The following is a 23167-nucleotide window of genomic DNA, read 5'->3' on the forward strand; positions in this document are numbered from 1 at the left end:
TTCAGACTTTACTTCAGTAAAAGTACTAATACCTCACTGGGAACACACTCTGGTACCAAAGTACAAGTACTGCATTCAGACTTTACTTCAGTAAAAGTACTAATACCACACTGGGAACACACTCTGGTACCAAAGTACAAGTACTGCATTCAGACTTTACTTCAGTAAAAGTACTAATACCTCACTGTGAACATACTCTGGTACCAAAGTACAAGTACTGCATTCAGACTTTACTTACTCTACCTGGTTACTGATGACATCATGTGATCTCTGCTTTCTGATTGGCTGAGAGTCTCAGACGGGTTCAGGTCTACAGAGAGTCTCGGACAGGTTCAGGTCTACAGAGAGTCTCAGACAGGTTCAGGTCTACAGAGAGTCTCAGGCAGGTTCAGGTCTACAGAGAGTCTCAGGCAGGTTCAGGTCTACAGAGAGTCTCAGACGGGTTCAGGTCTACAGAGAGTCTCGGACAGGTTCAGGTCTACAGAGAGTCTCAGGTCTACAGAGAGCCTCAGACTGGTTCAGGTCTCCAGAGAGTCTCAGACAGGTTCAGGTCTACAGAGAGTCTCAGACTGGTTCAGGTCTACAGAGAGCTGTGATGATGATGAAGATGATGAAGGTCCTGGTCCTCGGTCTCTCCTGGGTCCTCTGGGTCTCAGCTGACGGTAAGTTTCATGTTTCAGATTTAAACTCTGAGGCTTCAGATCAAACAGACAGCTGATCCTCCTGGTCCTGGTCTCTCTTCAGGTCTACATGAGGACATTGCTATCACTGGCTGTTCAGACTCTGATGGAGAGTTCATGTATGGTCTGGATGGTGAAGAGGTTTGGGTCGCAGACTTCATCAACAAGAGAGGAGTCGACACTCAGCCCCCCTTTGTAGATCATGTGAGCTATGTGGAAGGAGCTTATGAATCTGCTGAGGCTGATCAACAGGTCTGCAGATTTAACCTGGGAATAGCACGTAAAGGCAACAAGGACGTTCCCCTGGAGAACGGTAAACACAAACTCATCTTGGTCTCTTTAACTTCTTCAGCTGTTTAAACTGACAGTCTCACAAACTAAATGTCTTTCTGTCATAAATATAAAAACTAAACAGATACACAAATATACTATTAAAAATGTTTTATTGAATATTTAAAGGATTTTACATATTTATTGTTATTTAAAGGATGTCTGTGTGTGCGCTATATGGAAAGTTATTATAGTTCTTGAGTGTAAGTTTGAAACAAAAGTGAAAGTTTGAAATAATAAGTTGTTAATACTTCATAGTTCTTTACAATGGGACTGAGAAAGTTTACTGATCTCAAAGGACAGTCAAATCTCAAAATCACGATTATTACCATGATTACTGATTGACTTAGGAAACATTAATTGAACTTTTCAGTTCAATTTCTTTTTTACACCAACAACTTGCACAGTGAATAGCTTAGTAGAATCAGAAGAAGAATCAGAAGGAGCTTTATTGCTAAATAGTGTTTTACACATACGAGGAATTTGCTGTGGTGATGAGGTGCTACAGGTAGACAAACATACAGTCAACATAAATAAATGTGGAAATATATAAATATGGAATAGAAGAACAACAGATACATACATGTGCATTATTCTGGGTCTGTTCCGTGCAGAAGTAACGCAACGGAAGAGATTACTGTGTACATATAAATATATAACCTGACAACATAAAAATATACAACAACAAAGATCAACAATCAACAACAAATATGTGCGAAGTGCCAGGTCTGAGCCCGACACGAGATGAAACAGAGGGTAGAGTCTGAAACAGTTTGTGTCCGGGGTGGGAGGGGTCAGCTGCAATCTTTCCTGCTCGCCTCAGAGTCCAGAAAAATAGCAGAGCTGAAATCCACAAACTGGATCCTGGTGTAGGTTCTTGGGGAGTCCAGGTGCTGGAGGATGAAGTGAAGGACCATGTTTACTACATCATCTACAGACCTGTTGGCTCTGTAGGCGAACTGCAGGGGGTCCAGGAGTCGGTCTGTGATGGATTTTAGGTGGGACAACACAAGGACTTCATAACCACAGAGGTCAGGGCGACGGGTCTGTAGTCGTTTTGTCCAGTGGTCCTTGGTTTCTTGGGGACAGGGATGATAGTGGAGGTTTTGGAGCAGGCTGGCACATGGCATGACTCCAGTGAGGTGTTAAAAATGTCTGTGAACACCGGAGACAGCTGATCAGCGCAGTGCTTCAGGATAGATGGGGAGACCGGCCAGCTGCTTTCTGCCTCCTGAAAAGACGAGAAAAGGAGAGAGGAGGGGAGGGGGTGGAGCTGGCCAGCTCTGAGGAGGGAGGCGAAGAAGTGGTGTCCTGAGGCTGAAGCTGAGTGGAGGAGTCACGGGGGATGGTGTCTGATTGACACTCAAAGCGGCAGTAGAACTGGTTCAGCTCATTTGCCAGGCGAGAATCGTTTATGGAGTGGGGGACTTTGGGTTTATAGTTTGTGATCTGTCTGAACCCCCTCCAGACAGAAGTGGCGTCATTTCCAGAGAACTGGTTCTTTAGTCTCTCTGAGTCGTTTAGCTTCTCGCACCTCCCTGCTAAACCTGTACTTTAACGCCCTGTCACCACTCCTAAATGCCTCTTCCTTTTCCAACCTTAGCTGTCTGAGTTTGGCTGTGAACCGGGGTTTGTCATTGATATAACTCACCCTGGTGCATGCTGGTATACATGTGTCCTCACAGAAGCTGATGTAGGACGTCACAGCTTCTGTAAACTCATCCAGATTGTTGGTAGCCTTCTTGAAAACATCCCAGTCAGTGCAGTCCAAACACGTCTGGAGATCCTCAACAGCTTCACTGGTCCACTTCTTTGATGTCCTCACTACAGCTTTACAGAGCTTTAGTCTTTAGGAATCAGATGGACCATCACGTGAACGCATGTATGTGCTATATATGTTGAATAAATGTTGTATGGATTCTCTTCTTGCATGACACAATGGGAGTGTTGTATGTTACACACTGGAATGTGTCTGGAGAAGAAAGATTCACACAGTATATAGCACACTGGTAAATCCTTCTTTTGGCCAGATGGTGACATTAGGACATTTCTGATGTGAGTTTGTTGTCAGAGCTGCTGAGAAGCTGACAGCAGAGTTAGAACCAGGTTAGAACAGAAGGGCGTGCAGGTTTAACTCTGGGCTGAGGGTGAATGATGAAGAGGATAACTAGGCTGCAAATAAAACATAAATATCACAAACCAAATGAAATGAACAACAGTAAATCCATCTGTGTCAGTAATCTGGATTCAAAACGTTTAATAAAGACACAGTACAGGCCTTCATTTAAATCCTGCCACCTGCTGGTAGAAAGGGGAAACAGCTTGGTTCATTACGGTGGAAACCACATTAAATATTTCTTTAATATTAAAAATATAGCGCTGACAGTAACAACTCTGCATACACAATCATTTCTTAGGTTAACCTATATTAGCCTACCAACTGTACTGCACCAAACAATGAGCTTAAAAAATGTGACTCCTGACTGCTGTTTACATGAATAAATGCAGAATATTATAGTGCATGTAATCAACTGCTGTTGCTAACATATTTCTCTGTCTCCAGGTTTATTTATTTATTTTCATCTAACGTCACCCTGGTATAACGTTAGTGCTGCATAATGTTACAGATCCAACCGTTCTAAAAGCTTTTATTTTAATATCTGTACTCTTACTTCCGGGTCACCTGGCTCATCGGTCTTTCTCCTGTTTTCAAACGGAAAATTGAAAATAGGAAATTCATAAAACCAAAATCGGACCGTTATTTGAATTTGGTTTAGTCGTTTTTCGTTTTTGGATTCAGAAACCAAAAACGGGAGAACTTTTTTTCCGTTTCTTTGCTTATGGTTTGAAATGACAAATGAAAAAAAGGTGGTTTTCTCGTTTATTGGTTCAAACGAAAAAACAAACAATCAAAACGTACACGGACCGTGCATGTTTGCGTGCGGCGAGATGTAAACACCGACCAGACTGAATGAAGCAAACTCACGGGGGAAGTAAAACGGTTTACAGTTAATGATAAGAAATTCCAGATTAGGAGAACAGTGCTGCTGAATCGCTGTCACGTTGCTACACCGGCCATTGTTAATATAAAAACAGACACCTCTGTAATGTATTGTTATGGCGCTAGGAGCGCGGTTGTAAAATACAGTCCCTGTTCTGTGTGACTCTAGCAAGCCACCATACCTCCTCTACAGTTGTTGTTCAGGAACTACAGTGCGCGGCAGCAGATTAAAGCGTTACAGTGAGCAACAGACAGGTCTCTTTCTTTTCGGTCACGGTAGCAGTATATTACATGGTGTCAGAAGTCTGGCGAACAATGCCGAAGTGTAGTCATGGCTACTCCGCAGTTTGAACACCCGAAGATTGACTGGGATGCAGCTGACTTATACCAGGAGTTTGACAGATTCAGAAGCCACGCTGAATTCGTTTTTGACGGCCCGCTGTCGGAGCTAACGGCCAAGCAGAAAGCAGGCTTGTCGTAAACGCACAGTGCACACACTTACATCTGAAGGACAGAGGACACTCGTTTGAGGACCACCAGGTGCACATTTTAGACAGAGAAGATGGATGGTTTGAAAGAGGTGTCAAGGAAGCATCTACACCAGGGTGGAGAAGCCGTCATTGAACAGGGGAGGGGGTCTACGCCACCACTTATCCCCCACTTACAATGCTGTCCTTTCATCACTTCCCAGGAAACTCAACAAACGCAACCTATTGGCCTCAGGTGAAGATACCAACGATGGTCGTTCAGTCTTGGCCACAAGTAGTCTTAACGACTGTAACGCCTGTCGTCACAGAAACAAGGAACACTAACGAACCAGCGGTATCGATGACCCGGGCCAACGACCCCACTGAGGTTAAATAGCTGAGTTTCCCTGCCAGTCAGTCAGAACTGAAGAAGTCCTTTGGATGAGGGACGAAACGTATTCCAGTAGCTTCAACCAAGTCCAGTTGCCCTTGATTTTAACCTCCGTTGGATAACTATGACCTGGATGACTGACAATCTTCATAGACAGTGCACACACTGTGTGTCGAATCAGCAGTTCAAGAGCAAACTGATGAGGACTTGCTGAACATCAGCCTGACCCAACTTGTAGCCCCTGTAAACGCATTAACTGATGACAAGTGGTCAGTATGTGTCACCATACTGTCACAGGAGGTCCCATTCAGGATAGACACAGGGGCCAAATGTAATATGCTGACACTGGACAGCTACCAACGCCTCATGCACACTGGTGAACTAAAATGCTCTCAAACTCAGCTACGCTGCTACTCCAACCACGAGCTTAAACCTGTTGCAGCAGTGGATCTGACAGTCAAGCACAAAAACCGTGACACTACTGCTGAGTTTGAGATAGCCAGGCTGGATTCTCTACAAGAGGCTGCTGAAGCAAAAAAAAGAGGTCCAGTCAAAGACAGCGCACCTCCAGAGACTGTCCCAGAGGGCCTAAGCGACTTCCCAGAACTGGTGCGTACTACAGGGATGTTGCCGGGTAAATACACAATAAAAATAGAGCCACCTGCTGCGCTTAAAGAAAAGATTGTGCAGAAACTCCAGGAGATGGCAGAAGATGGCTACATCACCAAAGTCGAGCAGCCCACCGAATGGGTTAGCTCCATGGTGGCAGTCACACGTGGAGGAAAGATAAGAATCTGCATAGATCCCAGCGATCTAAATAAAGTCATCAGGAGGGAACACTACCCCATGCACACAGTTGAGGAAGTTGTGTCATCCATGCCAGGTGCCAAAGTATTCTCTGTCCTGGATGCAAAATCTGGATAGAGCTGGAGGAAGACTCTGCGTTTCTCACCACATTCAACACACCAGTAGGCAGATTTTGGTGGCTCAGACTACCATTTGGACAGAAGTGTGCCCCAGAGATTTTCCAGCGGATTATGGATGGCATGCTGGAGGGCATAGCAGGTGCCACAGCCATTACGGACAACATTCTGATAGCAGCACCTACAGTGAAAATGCAGAACCTGTAGAGAAATTTAGCGACGCCAGCAGCAGTGGGCTGGGAGCGGTGCTCCTTCAAGACAACCGCCCTGACGCCTTTTCCTCCAGGTCTCTGACAGACGCTGAGACACGCTATGCGCAAATAGAGAAGGAAATGCTCTCTATTGTTCATGCATGCACAAAATTTCATCATTACATCCTTGGGAAGCAGGTTACAGTTTACAATGACCACAAGCCACTTGAAGACATTTTCAAGAAATCGCTGCTCTTGACTCCCATGCGCCTGCAGTGGTATGACATCAATGTCAAGTACAGGAGAGGGAAAGACATGGAGCTGCCTGACACGCTGTCACGAGCTCAACTGTCCTGCAACACACCAGAATTGGATGGATTGGAGTGTGTTGCCATGCTCAGCTATGTGTCGGTAAGTGCTTAAAAATATACAGAGCTTCAAGAGTGCACAAAAAGGGAGCTAAGTCTGCTACAACACATAGTCCAACAGCGTTGGCCAGAGCGTAGAAGAGATGTTCCTGCTGCTGTTCAGCCATATTGGGACTCGCGAAGCCAGTTAACAGTGTGTGATGGAGTACTGTACAAAGGTCTGCGCATAGTGGTGCCCCCTACCACGCGACACCACATGTTAGGGCTCATACACCAGTCCCATCTGGGGATTGTGAAAAGTAAGCAGAGGGCCCGTGAAGTGCTCTACTGGCCAGGTATGAGTGCTGAGATAGAAGACATGGTGAGGAACTGCAGACTGCCTAGACTACCACTCAATCCAACAGTGACTCTGACATTCCCATTTGAACAGGTCGCTTCAGACATTTTTGAATGGGAAGGGAAACACTATGTGATACTGGTGGACTACTACTCAACGTTCATTGAGGTGAATGAGCTCAAAGACCAATGTATTTGCACTCTTATTGAAACACTGAAAGCTCAGTTCTGCAGACATGGCGTCCCTGCTGTCCTGAGAACAGACAACGGCCCGCAGTAGAGTTTAGAGACTTCTGTGAGATCTTTGGCATCACACATCACACGTCGTCACCCCACACCCCTCATTCAAACGGAGAGGCAGAGCGAGCAGTGCAAACTGTCAAAAGACTATGGAACAAAGCCCCAGACAAGCACATAGCGCTACTCGACTACAGGACTACCCCGCACGAGTCTGTTGGTTTGTCTCCTTCACAACTGCTAATGAGTAGGAGGCCCAGAAACAAACTGCCTATAGCTCAGCAACTGCTCATTCCAAAAGCCTACAACTCCCCCAAAATTAAACACCTGCTAGACAGATCTAAAGCCTCCCAGAAGTTCTACTACGACAAAAAGAGAGCATCTAAATCACGCCTGCCACTAAGACCTGGGGAGGAAGTCAGGGTGCAGCTGTACCCGGGTAACAAGAGGTGGTCCCCAGCAGTTGTTGTGCAGCACACCCAGATCCAACATTGTAGACTGTGGCGGGACAGAGCTACGCCGCAACAGCCAACATCTTCGCAAAAGCACAGCGGTTGCAAATTGCTCTCAATTCAATTTTATTTATATAGCGCCAAATCACAACAACAGTTATCTCACAGCGCTTTTCATAAAAGAGCAGGTCTAGACCGAACTCTGTGATGTTATTTACAGAAGCCCAACAGTTCCCACCAAGAGCAGCACTAGGAGACAGAGGCAAGGAAAAACTTCCTTTAAGAGGCAGAAACCTCGAGCAGAACCATGGCTCAGGGTGGGCGGCCGAGAGAGAGAGAGAGAGAGAGAGAGAGAGAGAGAGAGAGAGAGAGAGAAAGGGAGAGAGGGGGATGTAAGGAGAGACAGAGGGGAGGCAGGCAGCCTACACAATATACACACAGAGGTACAGACAGTAAAGGTGATGTTGCTATAGACTAAATGAAAAATGGTACAGATATTTATAGTAGTGTTAATGGTAACAGTCGTAATGTTAATGATTATAATAATAATAATAGGACTAGCAACAATAGTCGTTGCAGCAGAGGGTGTCGAGCAGGAACACGGGGGCAGCAGGTGACCCGCAACCACAGATCCAGACTCCACAGCTCCAGAGCCAGAAACACCTGCAGGAACTGATAGGAGGAGAGAGGAGAGGGACGAGAAAGCACAAGACTACCAGAAAGGGGAGAAGTTGTGTTAGTAACATGCAATAATGGGATGAGGTTGCATACAGAGGGAGAGAAAGTAGAGGAGAGAGGAGCTCAGTGCATCATGGGAAATCCCCCGGCAGTCTAGGCCTATAGCAGCATAACTAAGGGATGGTTCAGGACTCACCTGAGCCAGCCCTAACTATAAGCTTTATCAAAGAGGAAAGTCTTAAGCCTACTCTTAAATGTGGAGATAGTGTCTGCCTCCTGAACCCAAACTGGAACCTGGTTCCACAGGAGAGGAGCTTGATAGCTGAACGCTCTGGCTCCTAGTCTACTTTTGGAGACTCTAGGAACCACAAGTAACCCTGCATTCTGGGAGCGCAGTGCTCTGGTGGGGTAGTAAGGTACTATGAGCTCTTTAAGATAAGATGGTGCCTGACCATTAAGAGCTTTGTAGGTAAGAAGAATGATTTTAAATTCTATTCTGGATTTTACTGGAACACGTGCTGCAGCATTCTGGATCAGCTGAAGAGTCTTAACGGACTTTTTCGAGCAGCCTGATAATAAGGAATTGCAGTAATCCAGCCTAGAAGTAACAAATGCATGGACTAGTTTTTCTGCATAATTTTTAGACGTAGGTGAAAAAAGGCGGTTCTTGAAATTTGCTTAATGTGAGACTTAAACGACATGTCCTGATCAAAGATAACTCCAAGATTCCTCACAGTGGTGCCGGAGGCCAAGGCGATGCCGTCAAGGGAAACTATATCTTTAGATAATGCGTGACGGAGGTGCTTAGGCCCCAGAGCAATAACTTCAGTTTTATCTGAGTTTAACATTAGAAAATTACAGGTCATCCGGGTTTTAACATCCTGAAGGCACATTTGAAGTTTAGCTAACTGATGAGTTTCATCTGGTTTGATCGATAGATATAACTGAGTATCATCTGCATAACAATGAAAACTTATGGAATGTTTCCTGATAATATTGCCTAAAGGAAGCATAAATAAAGTGAAGAGAATTGGTCCGAGGACAGATCCTTGTGGAACTCCATGACTAACATTGGCATGCATGGAGGACTTATCGTTAACATGTACAAACTGAAATCGATCTGATAAATAGGACTTAAACCAGCTTAGAGCGGTTCCTTTAATGCCAATGAAATGTTCCAGTCTCTGCAATAGGATCTGATGGTCAATGGTATCAAATGCAGCACTAAGATCTAATAAAACCAGTACAGAGACAAGTCCTTTGTCTGATGCAATAAGGAGGTCATTAGTAATTTTCACCAGTGCTGTCTCTGTGCTATGATGAGCTCTAAATCCTGACTGAAAATCCTCAAATAAACTATTGCTCTGTAGAAAGTCACACAGCTGTTTAGCAACTGCTTTCTCCAGAACCTTAGAGAGAAATGGAAGGTTAGATATAGGTCTATAGTTGGCTAAAACATCCGGATCAAGTTTGGGCTTTTTCAGAAGAGGTTTAATTACAGCTACTTTAAAGTACTGTGGTACATAGCCTGTTGATAAAGATAGATTGATCATATCTAGTATAGAGGTGCTGACTAAGGGTAAAACATCTTTAAGCAGCCTAGTCGGGATGGGGTCTAAGAGGCAGGTTGATGGTTTAGATGAAGAAATTATTGAAGTTAGTTGGTAAAGATTGAGGGAAGCAAAACAGTCTAAACATGTATCTGGTTCTACAGCTGCTTCTAAGGTTCCTGAGTTAAGAGATAAGTTGATGCCAGTTGAGGGCAGGTCTTGGTGAATTTTGTCTCTAATAGCTAGAATTTTATCATTAAAGAAGCTCATGAAGTCGTAACTACTGAGAGCTATGGGAATACTTGGCTCATTCGCAGCGAGCCTGCAGCACTATCAACAAAATGATCGATTTGGGAGGGACTGAAATTAGCATAGGAGTCCTCTGTTACTTTGTGACTAGATAATGAATTTAGAGCTGATGGAATCGCATCCTTAAATTTAGCTACAGCACTATCAGACAGACATCTTGTATAGAAATATTTGCCCAATGGCGTGTAGTTCAGCAATACAAACTCAAAAGTTATCAAACAGTGGTCGGATAAAGAGGGATTCTGTGGGAACACCACTAAATGTTCAATTTCAATACCATACACCAAAACAAGGTCGAGGGTGTGGTTAAAACAGTGAGTCGGTTTATGAACACTCTGAGAGAAGCCAATGGAATCTAACACAGAGATAAACGCAGTACTGAAGCTGTCATTCTCAACATCCACATGAATATTAAAATCTCCTACAATAATAACTTTGTCCGTTTAAGGACTAAAGTTGACAAAAACTCTGCAAATTCAGATAAGAATTCAGAATACGGGCCAGGTGCTCGGTACACTATAACGAAGAGAATTGGTTGCAGTGATTTCCAACTTGGGTGTGAAAGACTAAGAACAAGACTTTCAAATGAGTTATAGTTTAGTTTAGGTTTAGAGCTGATTAGTAGGCTAGAGTCGAAGATAGCTGCAACTCCACCTCCTCGGCCTGTGCCTCGAGGAATGTGAGTATTAATATGACTGGGAGGGGTGGATTCATTTAGGCTAACATATTCTCCATCACCCAGCCAGGTTTCAGTAAGACCAAATAAATCAATATCATAATCTGATATTAGTTCATTTACTAGTACACCTTTAGAAGAGAGAGATCTGATGTTTAAGAGTCCACATTTAACTCTCCTATTCGTTTGCACTATTGCTCTTGTGGTTTTAATTTTTATGAGGTTTTTATGCACAGCTCCTCTTCTGTTTACCTTTTTAAATAATTTCGATGGTCGGGGGGCAGACACCGTCACTATAGGATTTTCACTAAGTAACTCCTGAAATGGAGGAGCAGAGAAGTGTGTTAGACTGCGACTCTGCCTCCTGGTCTCAACTCTGGGTTGTCATGGATTTGGTCCACTAATAAACTTGGCCAGATTTCTAGAAATGAGAGCTGCTCCTTCCCAAGTGGGATGGATGCCGTCTCTCCGGATCAGACCAGGTCTTCACCAGAAAGTCTGCCAATGATCAACAAAGCCCACATCGTTTGCTGGACACCACCTCGACAACCAGCGGCGGAATGACGACATGTGGCTATACATGTCATCACTGGTCAGATTTGGCAGAGGTCCAGAGAAAACTACGGTGTCCGACATTGTTTTTGCATATGTACACACCGACTCAACATTAATCTTAGTGACCTCCGATTGGCGTAACCGGGAGTCATTACCGCCGATGTGAATAACAATCTTACTGTATTTACGTTTATCCTTAGCCAGCAGTTTCAAATAAGACTCAACGTCGCCCGCTCTGGCCCCAGGGATGCACTTAACTATGGCCGCTGGCTTCGCTAAATTCACGTTTCTCAAAATGGAACTGCCAATGATCAGAGTTGGTTTCTCAGCGGGTGTGTCGCTGAGTGGGGAAAATCTGTTAGAAACGTGAACAGGTTGATGATGCCCCGTGGACTTTGAATGCTTATGACTATTCCTCCTTCGGACAGTCACCCAGCCCCCCTTTCCTGGCTGCACAGGGGATGCCGGGGGACGGCTACCAGAGGCTAACTCAGGCCGTTCCGCACCGACTACCGGGGACTGGCTAGCTACAGTAGCTAAAGACTGATCTACCAAGGTGCGGAGCCGGACTTCTAAATCACTGAGCCTCGCCTCCATGTCTATAAATAAACTACACTTATTACACGTATCATTACCGCTAAAGGAGGCAGAGGAGTAACTGAACATCTGACACACCGAGCAGGAGAAAGTAGGAGAGAGAGAGGTAGAAGGAGAAGCCATCGCTAGCTGCTAAGCTAAAGTCGCTAACGGCTAAGCTAAAGTACTATAGCGTCAGCTACCAAAACTTTAGAACAACTATGAGATTGAACAGCAGTCACTAAAAGATGGAAAGAACTGTGAGTGCTTAGGCAAAATTACTGTAAAGAATAAGTGTTTAACGAACAGTTGGCTGCTGTAATCTAACAAATGTAACTGTTATTTAGCGAGAGCAGCACAACACGGTACCAAAACACAAGCACCGGAAACGGAAATGAGTCGACACGCTTACCGAAGTACGTCAGCAATCTCATGTTACATATAAAATCTCATGTTTACAGCGAAAGTGTCTTTAACACACCAAAGAACCTGAAACAGGATATAAGATGAAACAGACTGTTGATATGAAACATATTACTAAGATCTGTGTTTCTGTCCAGATCCTCCTTCCAGCCTGCTCGTCTACACCAGAGACGACGTGGAGCTCGGAGAGAAGAACCAGCTGATCTGTCATGTGACTGGTTTCTATCCTGCTCCTGTAAAGATCTACTGGACCAAGAACGGAGAGAACGTGACTGAAGGAACCAGCATCAACGTTCCCTTCCCCAACACAGACGGTTCCTTCAGACAGACGTCCAGACTGGAGTTCATCCCACAGCAGGGAGACATTTACAGCTGCACAGTCCAACATCTGGCCCTGGACAGTCCTCTGACCCGGATCTGGGGTGAGACACTTGATTTAAACTCACACAGACAGACACCTCATTACCTGATGGTTTAATGTCTCTCTGTGTCTCCAGATGGTTTAATGTCTCTGTATTTCTGTTTCCAGATGGTTTAATGTCTCTGTGTTTCTGTCTCCAGATGGTTTAATGTCTCTGTGTCTCCAGATGGTTTAATGTCTCTCTGTGTTTCTGTCTCCAGATGGTTTAATGTCTCTGTCTGTTTCTGTCTCCAGATGGTTTAATGTCTCTGTGTTTCTGTCTCCAGATGGTTTAATGTCTCTGTCTGTTTCTGTCTCCAGATGGTTTAATGTCTCTGTCTGTTTCTGTCTCCAGATGGTTTAATGTCTCTGTCTGTTTCTGTCTCCAGATGGTTTAATGTCTCTGTCTGTCTGTTTCTGTCTCCTGATGGTTTAATGTCTCTCTGTGTTTCTGTCTCCAGATGGTTTAATGTCTCTGTGTTTGTGTCTCCAGATAGTTTAATGTCTCTGTGTTTCTGTCTCCAGATGGTTTAATGTCTCTGTGTTTGTGTCTCCAGATAGTTTAATGTCTCTGTGTTTGTGTCTCCAGATGGTTTAATGTCTCTGTGTTTCTGTCTCCAGATGGTTTAATGTCTCTGTGTTTCTGTCTCCAGATGGTTTAATGTCTCTCTGTGTTTCTGTCTCCAGATGGTTTAATGTCTCTGTGTGTTTCTGTCTCCAGATGGTTTAATGTCTCTGTGTTTCTGTCTCCAGATGGTTTAATTTCTGTGTTTCTGTCTCCAGATGGTTTAATGTCTTTGTGTTTCTGTCTCCAGATGGTTTAATGTCTCTGTGTCTCCAGATGGTTTAATGTCTCTCTGTGTTTCTGTCTCCAGATGGTTTAATGTCTCTGTCTGTTTCTGTCTCCAGATGGTTTAATGTCTCTGTGTTTCTGTCTCCAGATGGTTTAATGTCTCTGTCTGTTTCTGTCTCCAGATGGTTTAATGTCTGTCTGTTTCTGTCTCCAGATGGTTTAATGTCTCTGTGTTTCTGTCTCCAGATGGTTTAATGTCTCTGTCTGTTTCTGTCTCCAGATGGTTTAATGTCTCTGTCTGTTTCTGTCTCCTGATGGTTTAATGTCTCTCTGTGTTTCTGTCTCCAGATGGTTTAATGTCTCTGTGTTTGTGTCTCCAGATAGTTTAATGTCTCTGTGTTTCTGTCTCCAGATGGTTTAATGTCTCTGTGTTTGTGTCTCCAGATAGTTTAATGTCTCTGTCTGTTTCTGTCTCCAGATGGTTTAATGTCTCTCTGTGTTTCTGTCTCCAGATGGTTTAATTTCTGTGTTTCTGTCTCCAGATGGTTTAATGTCTCTCTGTTTCTGTCTCCAGATGGTTTAATGTCTCTGTGTGTTTCTGTCTCCAGATGGTTTAATGTCTCTGTGTTTCTGTCTCCAGATGGTTTAATGTCTCTGTGTTTCTGTCTCCAGATGGTTTAATGTCTCTCTGTGTTTCTGTCTCCAGATGGTTTAATGTCTCTGTGTTTCTGTCTCCAGATGGTTTAATGTCTCTGTGTTTCTGTCTCCAGATGGTTTAATGTCTCTGTGTTTCTGTCTCCAGATGGTTTAATGTCTCTGTGTTTCTGTCTCCAGATGGTTTAATTTCTGTGTTTCTGTCTCCAGATGGTTTAATGTCTCTGTGTTTCTGTCTCCAGATGGTTTAATGTCTCTGTCTGTTTCTGTCTCCAGATGGTTTAATGTCTCTGTGTTTCTGTCTCCAGATGGTTTAATGTCTCTGTCTGTTTCTGTCTCCAGATGGTTTAATGTCTCTGTGTTTCTGTCTCCAGATGGTTTAATGTCTCTGTGTTTCTGTCTCCAGATGGTTTAATGTCTCTGTGTTTCTGTCTCCAGATGGTTTAATGTCTCTGTCTGTTTCTGTCTCCAGATGGTTTAATGTCTCTGTGTTTCTGTCTCCAGATGGTTTAATGTCTCTGTGTTTGTGTCTCCAGATGGTTTAATGTCTCTGTGTTTCTGTCTCCAGATGGTTTAATGTCTCTGTGTTTCTGTCTCCAGATGGTTTAATGTCTCTGTGTTTCTGTCTCCAGATGGTTTAATGTCTCTGTGTTTCTGTCTCCAGATGGTTTAATGTCTCTGTGTTTCTGTCTCCAGATGGTTTAATGTCTCTCTGTGTTTCTGTCTCCAGATGGTTTAATGTCTCTCTGTGTTTCTGTCTCCAGATGGTTTAATGTCTCTGTGTTTCTGTCTCCAGATGGTTTAATGTCTCTCTGTGTTTCTGTCTCCAGATGGTTTAATGTCTCTCTGTGTTTCTGTCTCCAGATGGTTTAATGTCTCTGTGTTTCTGTCTCCAGATGGTTTAATGTCTCTGTGTTTCTGTCTCCAGATGGTTTAATGTCTCTGTGTTTCTGTCTCCAGATGGTTTAATGTCTCTGTGTTTCTGTCTCCAGATGGTTTAATGTCTCTGTGTTTCTGTCTCCAGATGGTTTAATGTCTCTGTGTTTCTGTCTCCAGATGGTTTAATGTCTCTCTGTGTTTCTGTCTCCAGATGGTTTAATGTCTCTCTGTGTTTCTGTCTCCAGATAGTTTAATGTCTCTGTGTTTCTGTCTCCAGATGGTTTAATGTCTCTGTGTTTCTGTCTCCAGATGGTTTAATGTCTCTCTGTGTTTCTGTCTCCAGATGGTTTAATGTCTCTGTGTTTCTGTCTCCAGATGGTTTAATGTCTCTGTGTTTCTGTCTCCAGATGTGGAGACGACCCCCCCCAGTGTTGGACCTGCAGTGTTTTGTGGACTGGGTCTGACTGTGGGTTTGCTCGGTGTGGCTGCTGGAACCTTCTTCCTCATCAAAGGAAACGAGTGCAGCTGATTGGTTTATGATGTGCTCAGGATGTAGTTTTAGCTCTTTATCAAAACACAGTATAAACAGATCCTCAATACTGCAATTCAAATATGTTCAATATATTCTTGCAGATTCTCTTTGTGTTTTTGCTGAAAATAAAATATGTTATAAAATGCTGAAATCATGAAGTAGAGTTTTCTCCATTAAACATAGGGGATAATCAGGATAAAGTCACGTTACTTCAAGTCTGTGTTCTTACAATCAGATGTGCACTGAACGGTTTGTGTATAGGTTAATTTCTTCTCTTGTTAAAGTGAATCCAGGGTCATGCTCCCTCTCTGTGTTTCCATGCTGAAAATGTTTGTATGTCTGAAAATTCCCACTCATTTAACAAAATAAACATTATATCAGCTTTAAAATTAAATGTTTCAACTAAATGTTCAGTGAGCTTGTATATAATTACTTCTTCTTCCTCTGGAATAAAACACTTACTTATATTTGATGTCCGACCCTCCTTTCTGACCTCTGACGTGAAGCTTGTCCACATACTAATCAGGAGAAACAGGTATATCACAACAAAATCAGAGAACACGTCAGTCCACAGAAGAGTTTCTTTAATCTGCTGAATGTGACTGAACACAGAAACCATCACACAAGTATCTCTCTTTTTTGTTTGATTATTTACTCTACAGTACACTTGAGCCTCAGTTGCTGTTGCTGTGGAGACGAAGACATTCAGAGCTGGAGAGAATTCAAAACACTTTGTTGGTAAATCTCTCATCAAAAGTACTTGGTAGGTGACGCTTAACAACTGTGATGTGAAAACATAATAGATATTAAAAGATCCTTTCTCCTTTGGAGGACCCGTGTCTGGTAGTTTAGTTTAGTCAAATAGTAAGTTACAGCTGTCCACCTGCTCTGAGACACTCAATGTTGGCAATAAGACTGCAGTACCGTACTTGGTCACCACACCTCTTCTCATACCGAACTAGCACAGGACAAAACCTCAGTACTCCCACAAAAAAACAAGAGCTGTGATTCTCACCAGTACAGGGAGCCTGTTCTTATCCCAGGGCATCACGTATGGACGCTTTGTCAACAACCTTTTTAACGCCGTGGGTACCCTTTCAACCCGGTCTCACTCACACACGCTTGGTCAAGAGCCATAATCGTCAGTTTGTGACGCACTAGGGATCCCTTTGACGTCATAGTTTGACGTATTGAGGGAAGCCCTGTTGTGTCAATTTTTGATGGTAAAGGCAAGTATGATATTTAAGAGAAAAGACGAAGTAAGGAGGTGATTGGGGTGGATAGAGGGCCAGAACCCGGACCTTGAAGCAGGAGAACAGGGTTTGTGTCCCGTGCGAAACAAAACATTAAATGTTTTTATTTAGGCGAGTGAGGTAAATTGACATTAACGTTAGTTAACTTAAGTCTTAATTGACATACATAGCTATTTTAACCCAAACCATGATCTTTTCCTAACCTTAACCAAGTAGTTTTGTTGCCTAAACCTAACGAAACTGCAACGTTTCTTTAATTATTTAATTATTTAATTATTTAATTAACGACTTTAATTATGCGCGTTTCAACATGGCAATGTATCGAAACGTTACGTTTTATCTTGAAAGTGTAACCGGATATTGCATATTTATTGTTGCTAAGCGTTGCTAACTTGACTGTGGATCCCTAAACGTCAATAATTGATGCAAAAGGGCTACCCAAGTCTTTAAAAGGCGACGACAAAGGGCCTTGACCATGCGTCAGACATTTGACGAGTAGGGAGTGAGACTGTGTTGACCCTTTACCTTTTTGCACGTGTAGGGCTCCGCGTTCAAGTTAGCAAGAATAACTAGGCAACAGCCAGTTAGACATTCAAAATAAAACTACTGCCTAACATGAAATGGCACATGATTAACATAAAAGGTTGTAAAACATTGCAATTTGGTTAGATTTAGGCACAGAAACTACTTGGTTAGATTTAGGGAAAGATCATGGTTTGGGTCAAAATAATGTTACTTAAATTACTTACATTCAGTAACCTAACGTTATATCACTAAAAGCAATGAAAGCTGACTTTGAGTTTCAACTAGTTGAAATGATTTAAGACAAACATCTACTTCGGAAAGTTGAGCCTTTAAGTTTCTAAATGTTGAAGATGTCCATAAATAGTCAAGCCCTAAATTATTCATACCCCTGGCAAATTCTGACTTAAAGTTACTTTTATTCAACCAGCAAGTTGTTTCTTGATAAGAAATGACACAGGCGTCTCCCAGAAGATAATAACACGATGTACACGAGGCATCATTGTGGAAAAAATTATTACTCATCTTTTATTTACATTTGAACAAAAAGTGGCATGTCCAAAATTATTCATACCCGTCTCAATAATCAATCGAAAAGCCTTTATTGGCGATTACAGCAATCAAACACTTGCTATAATTTCTGAACAGCTTTCTGCAGGTCTCCACTGGTATTTTTGCCCATTCATCTTTAGCGATGAGCTCCAGCTCTTTCAGGTTGGAGGGTCTCCTTGCCATCACCCTGATCTTTAGCTCCCTCCACAGATGCTCAATGGCATTTAAGTCAGGACTCTGGCTGGGCCACTGCAAAACGTTAATGTTTTTGTCTGCTAACCATTTCTTCACCGCATTTGCTGTGTATTTTGGTTTGTTGTCGTGCTGAAATGTCCACTGCTCCCCAAGGCCAAGTTTCTCTGCAGACTGCCTGATTTTGTTGTTAAGAATTTTGATGTATTGCTCCTTTTTCATGGTGCCGTTTACTGTGATTAGGTTCCCTGGTCCACTGGCTGAAAAACAACCCCAAAACATCAGGTTCCCACCACCATGTTTGACAGTGGGGATGGTGTTCTTAGGGTTGAAGGCTTCTCCTTTTTTTACGCCAAATGAAGGCTACATCATTGTGGCCAAACAATTCAATTTTTGTTTCACCTGACCATAAAGCAGAAGACCAGAAGTCTTCTTCTTTGTGTGCATTGCACCAGCGATGTGCAGTGTCCGTTGGACTGTCTGCTTTGAGATGTTGCCACCTGCAGAGCCCAGATTCATCAGGATGGCCTTGGTGGTGATCCTTGGATTCTTTTTTACCTCTCTCACTATCCTCCTGGCCAGCACAGGTGTCACTTTTGGCTTCCGACTACGTCCTCTGAGATTTTTCACAGTGTGGAACGTCTTGTATTTTTTAAATAATACTGTAGCCACTGGAAATTTAAAACATTTAGATATGGTCTTACAGCCCTTTCCTGACTTGTGGCCAGCCACAATGCGTAGCTGCAGGTCCACAGTGAGCTCCTTTGTCTTAGCCATGACTGTCCACAAACCAACAGCAGAGAGCTTCTGATCTTCACCTGTTGATTAAGACAGCTGTTCCCAGTGACTCAGGGTAATTAGGATGCTTTACAACAGCTTGGACTATTTGGATTGTATAGATCTTTGGATTTTCCCACAGACTGTGACAGTTTGGAAAGGCTATGAATCATTTTGGACATGCCAGTTTTTGTTCAAATGTAAATAAGAGATGAGTAATATATTTTTACACAATAATGCCACTTGTACATCGTCTTCTTTCCTTCTGGGAGACGCCTGTGTCATTTCTAATCAAGAAACAACTTGCTGGTTGAATAACAGTAACTTTAAGTCAGAGATTGCCAGAGGTATGAATCATTTTGGGCTTGACTGTAAGTGATGGTTCCTGCCTTGCAGTGGTACACTGAATCTGGTCCTAAAACTGCTGATCAATAACCTCCAGATAATGTAGACGTATCAATAACAGCGATCAGTAACAGAGCGTGACTTGTGTCCCATCGTCTGCCTGGTAACAGATGATGATCAATAACCTCCAGATAATGTAGACGTATCAATAACAGCGATCAGTAACAGAGCGTGACTTGTGTCCCATCGTCTGCCTGGTAACAGATGATGATCAATAACCTCCAGATAATGTAGACGTATCAATAACAGCGATCAGTAACAGAGCGTGACTTGTGTCCCATCGTCCTCCTGGTAACAGATGATGATCAATAACCTCCAGATAATGTAGACGTATCAATAACAGCGATCAGTAACAGAGTGTGACTTGTGTCCCATCGTCTGCCTGGTAACAGATGATGATCAATAACCTCCAGATAATGTAGACGTATCAATAACAGCGATCAGTAACAGAGCGTGACTTGTGTCCCATCGTCCTCCTGGTAACAGATGATGATCAATAACCTCCAGATAATGTAGACGTATCAATAACAGCGATCAGTAACAGAGCGTGACTTGTGTCCCATCGTCTGCCTGGTAACAGATGATGATCAATAACCTCCAGATAATGTAGACGTATCAATAACAGCGATCAGTAACAGAGCGTGACTTGTGTCCCATCGTCTGCCTGGTAACAGATGATCAATAACCTCCAGATAATGTAGACGTATCAATAACAGCGATCAGTAACAGAGCGTGACTTGTGTCCCATCGTCTGCCTGGTAACAGATGATGATCAATAACCTCCAGATAATGTAGACGTATCAATAACAGCGATCAGTAACAGAGCCTGACTTGTGTCCCATCGTCTGCCTGGTAACAGATGATCAATAACCTCCAGATAATGTAGACGTATCAATAACAGCGATCAGTAACAGAGCGTGACTTGTGTCCCATCGTCTGCCTGGTAACAGATGATGATCAATAACCTCCAGATAATGTAGACGTATCAATAACCGCGATCAGTAACAGAGCGTGACTTGTGTCCCATCGTCTGCCTGGTAACAGATGATCAATAACCTCCAGATAATGTAGACGTATCAATAACAGCGATCAGTAACAGAGTGTGACTTGTGTCCCATCGTCTGCCTGGTAACAGATGATGATCAATAACCTCCAGATAATGTAGACGTATCAATAACAGCGATCAGTAACAGAGTGTGACTTGTGTCCCATCGTCTGCCTGGTAACAGATGATGATCAATAACCTCCAGATAATGTAGACGTATCAATAACAGTGATCAGTAACAGAGTGTGACTTGTGTCCCATCGTCTGCCTGGTAACAGATGATCAATAACCTCCAGATAATGTAGACGTATCAATAACAGCGATCAGTAACAGAGTGTGACTTGTGTCCCATCGTCTGCCTGGTAACAGATGATCAATAACCTCCAGATAATGTAGACGTATCAATAACAGCGATCAGTAACAGAGTGTGACTTGTGTCCCATCGTCTGCCTGGTAACAAATGATCAATAACCTCCAGATAATGTAGACGTATCAATAACAGCGATCAGTAACAGAGTGTGACTTGTGTCCCATCGTCTGCCTGGTAACAGATGATGATCAATAACCTCCAGATAATGTAGACGTATCAATAACAGCGATCAGTAACAGAGCGTGACTTGTGTCCCATCGTCTGCCTGGTAACAGATGATCAATAACCTCCAGATAATGTAGACGTATCAATAACAGCGATCAGTAACAGAGCGTGACTTGTGTCCCATCGTCTGCCTGGTAACAGATGATCAATAACCTCCAGATAATGTAGACGTATCAATAACAGCGATCAGTAAAAGAGCATGACTTGTGTCCCATCGTCTGCCTGGTAACAGATGATCAATAACCTCCAGATAATGTAGACGTATCAATAACAGCGATCAGTAACAGAGCGTGACTTGTGTCCCATCGTCTGCCTGGTAACAGATGATGATCAATAACCTCCAGATAATGTAGACGTATCAATAACAGCGATCAGTAACAGAGTGTGACTTGTGTCCCATCGTCTGCCTGGTAACAGATGATGATCAATAACCTCCAGATAATGTAGACGTATCAATAACAGCGATCAGTAACAGAGCGTGACTTGTGTCCCATCGTCTGCCTGGTAACAGATGATGATCAATAACCTCCAGATAATGTAGACGTATCAATAACAGCGATCAGTAACAGAGTGTGACTTGTGTCCCATCGTCTGCCTGGTAACAGATGATGATCAATAACCTCCAGATAATGTAGACGTATCAATAACAGTGATCAGTAACAGAGTGTGACTTGTGTCCCATCGTCTGCCTGGTAACAGATGATCAATAACCTCCAGATAATGTAGACGTATCAATAACAGCGATCAGTAACAGAGCGTGACTTGTGTCCCATCGTCTGCCTGGTAACAGATGATCAATAACCTCCAGATAATGTAGACGTATCAATAACAGCGATCAGTAACAGAGTGTGACTTGTGTCCCATCGTCTGCCTGGTAACAGATGATCAATAACCTCCAGATAATGTAGACGTATCAATAACAGCGATCAGTAACAGAGCGTGACTTGTGTCCCATCGTCTGCCTGGTAACAGATGATCAATAACCTCCAGATAATGTAGACGTATCAATAACAGCGATCAGTAACAGAGTGTGACTTGTGTCCCATCGTCTGCCTGGTAACAGATGATCAATAACCTCCAGATAATGTAGACGTATCAATAACAGCGATCAGTAACAGAGTGTGACTTGTGTCCCATCGTCTGCCTGGTAACAGATGATCAATAACCTCCAGATAATGTAGACGTATCAATAACAGCGATCAGTAACAGAGCGTGACTTGTGTCCCATCGTCTGCCTGGTAACAGATGATCAATAACCTCCAGATAATGTAGACGTATCAATAACAGCGATCAGTAACAGAGTGTGACTTGTGTCCCATCGTCTGCCTGGTAACAGATGATGATCAATAACCTCCAGATAATGTAGACGTATCAATAACAGCGATCAGTAACAGAGTGTGACTTGTGTCCCATCGTCTGCCTGGTAACAGATGATCAATAACCTCCAGATAATGTAGACGTATCAATAACAGCGATCAGTAACAGAGTGTGACTTGTGTCCCATCGTCTGCCTGGTAACAGATGATCAATAACCTCCAGATAATGTAGACGTATCAATAACAGCGATCAGTAACAGAGTGTGACTTGTGTCCCATCGTCTGCCTGGTAACAATGATCAATAACCTCCAGATAATGTAGACGTATCAATAACAGCGATCAGTAACAGAGTGTGACTTGTGTCCCATCGTCTGCCTGGTAACAGATGATGATCAATAACCTCCAGATAATGTAGACGTATCAATAACAGCGATCAGTAACAGAGCGTGACTTGTGTCCCATCGTCTGCCTGGTAACAGATGATCAATAACCTCCAGATAATGTAGACGTATCAATAACAGCGATCAGTAACAGAGCGTGACTTGTGTCCCATCGTCTGCCTGGTAACAGATGATCAATAACCTCCAGATAATGTAGACGTATCAATAACAGCGATCAGTAAAGAGCATGACTTGTGTCCCATCGTCTGCCTGGTAACAGATGATCAATAACCTCCAGATAATGTAGACGTATCAATAACAGCGATCAGTAACAGAGCGTGACTTGTGTCCCATCGTCTGCCTGGTAACAGATGATGATCAATAACCTCCAGATAATGTAGACGTATCAATAACAGCGATCAGTAACAGAGTGTGACTTGTGTCCCATCGTCTGCCTGGTAACAGATGATGATCAATAACCTCCAGATAATGTAGACGTATCAATAACAGCGATCAGTAACAGAGCGTGACTTGTGTCCCATCGTCTGCCTGGTAACAGATGATGATCAATAACCTCCAGATAATGTAGACGTATCAATAACAGCGATCAGTAACAGAGTGTGACTTGTGTCCCATCGTCTGCCTGGTAACAGATGATGATCAATAACCTCCAGATAATGTAGACGTATCAATAACAGCGATCAGTAACAGAGCGTGACTTGTGTCCC

General features: G+C 43.2%; 2 protein-coding genes across 2 annotated transcripts in view; both read left to right on the forward strand.

Annotated features, from left to right (window-relative positions):
• The first annotated feature begins 360 nt into the window (after nucleotides 1-360).
• The window catches only part of LOC119912429 (mamu class II histocompatibility antigen, DR alpha chain-like), a 116224-nt gene continuing 93417 nt past the window's right edge, over nucleotides 361-23167 (forward strand). The window contains exon 1 of the mRNA XM_038731627.1: nucleotides 361-564. The gene's annotated coding sequence lies outside the window, so the exon portion shown is untranslated. The remainder of the gene's footprint in view (nucleotides 565-23167) is intronic.
• LOC119912432 (mamu class II histocompatibility antigen, DR alpha chain-like) lies at nucleotides 529-15529 on the forward strand. The gene is made up of 4 exons (XM_038731631.1): nucleotides 529-662; nucleotides 745-993; nucleotides 12281-12565; nucleotides 15277-15529. Exons 1-4 carry the CDS (start codon nucleotides 596-598, stop codon nucleotides 15396-15398), a joined length of 723 nt encoding a protein of 240 aa, XP_038587559.1. The 5' UTR covers nucleotides 529-595; the 3' UTR covers nucleotides 15399-15529.

Source organism: Micropterus salmoides, unplaced genomic scaffold, assembly GCF_014851395.1.
Source record: "Micropterus salmoides isolate LMB-PRFRI ecotype aquatic unplaced genomic scaffold, ASM1485139v1 Ms_hic_scaffold_2, whole genome shotgun sequence".
In the NCBI taxonomy this organism is placed as follows: Eukaryota; Metazoa; Chordata; class Actinopteri; order Centrarchiformes; family Centrarchidae; genus Micropterus; species Micropterus salmoides.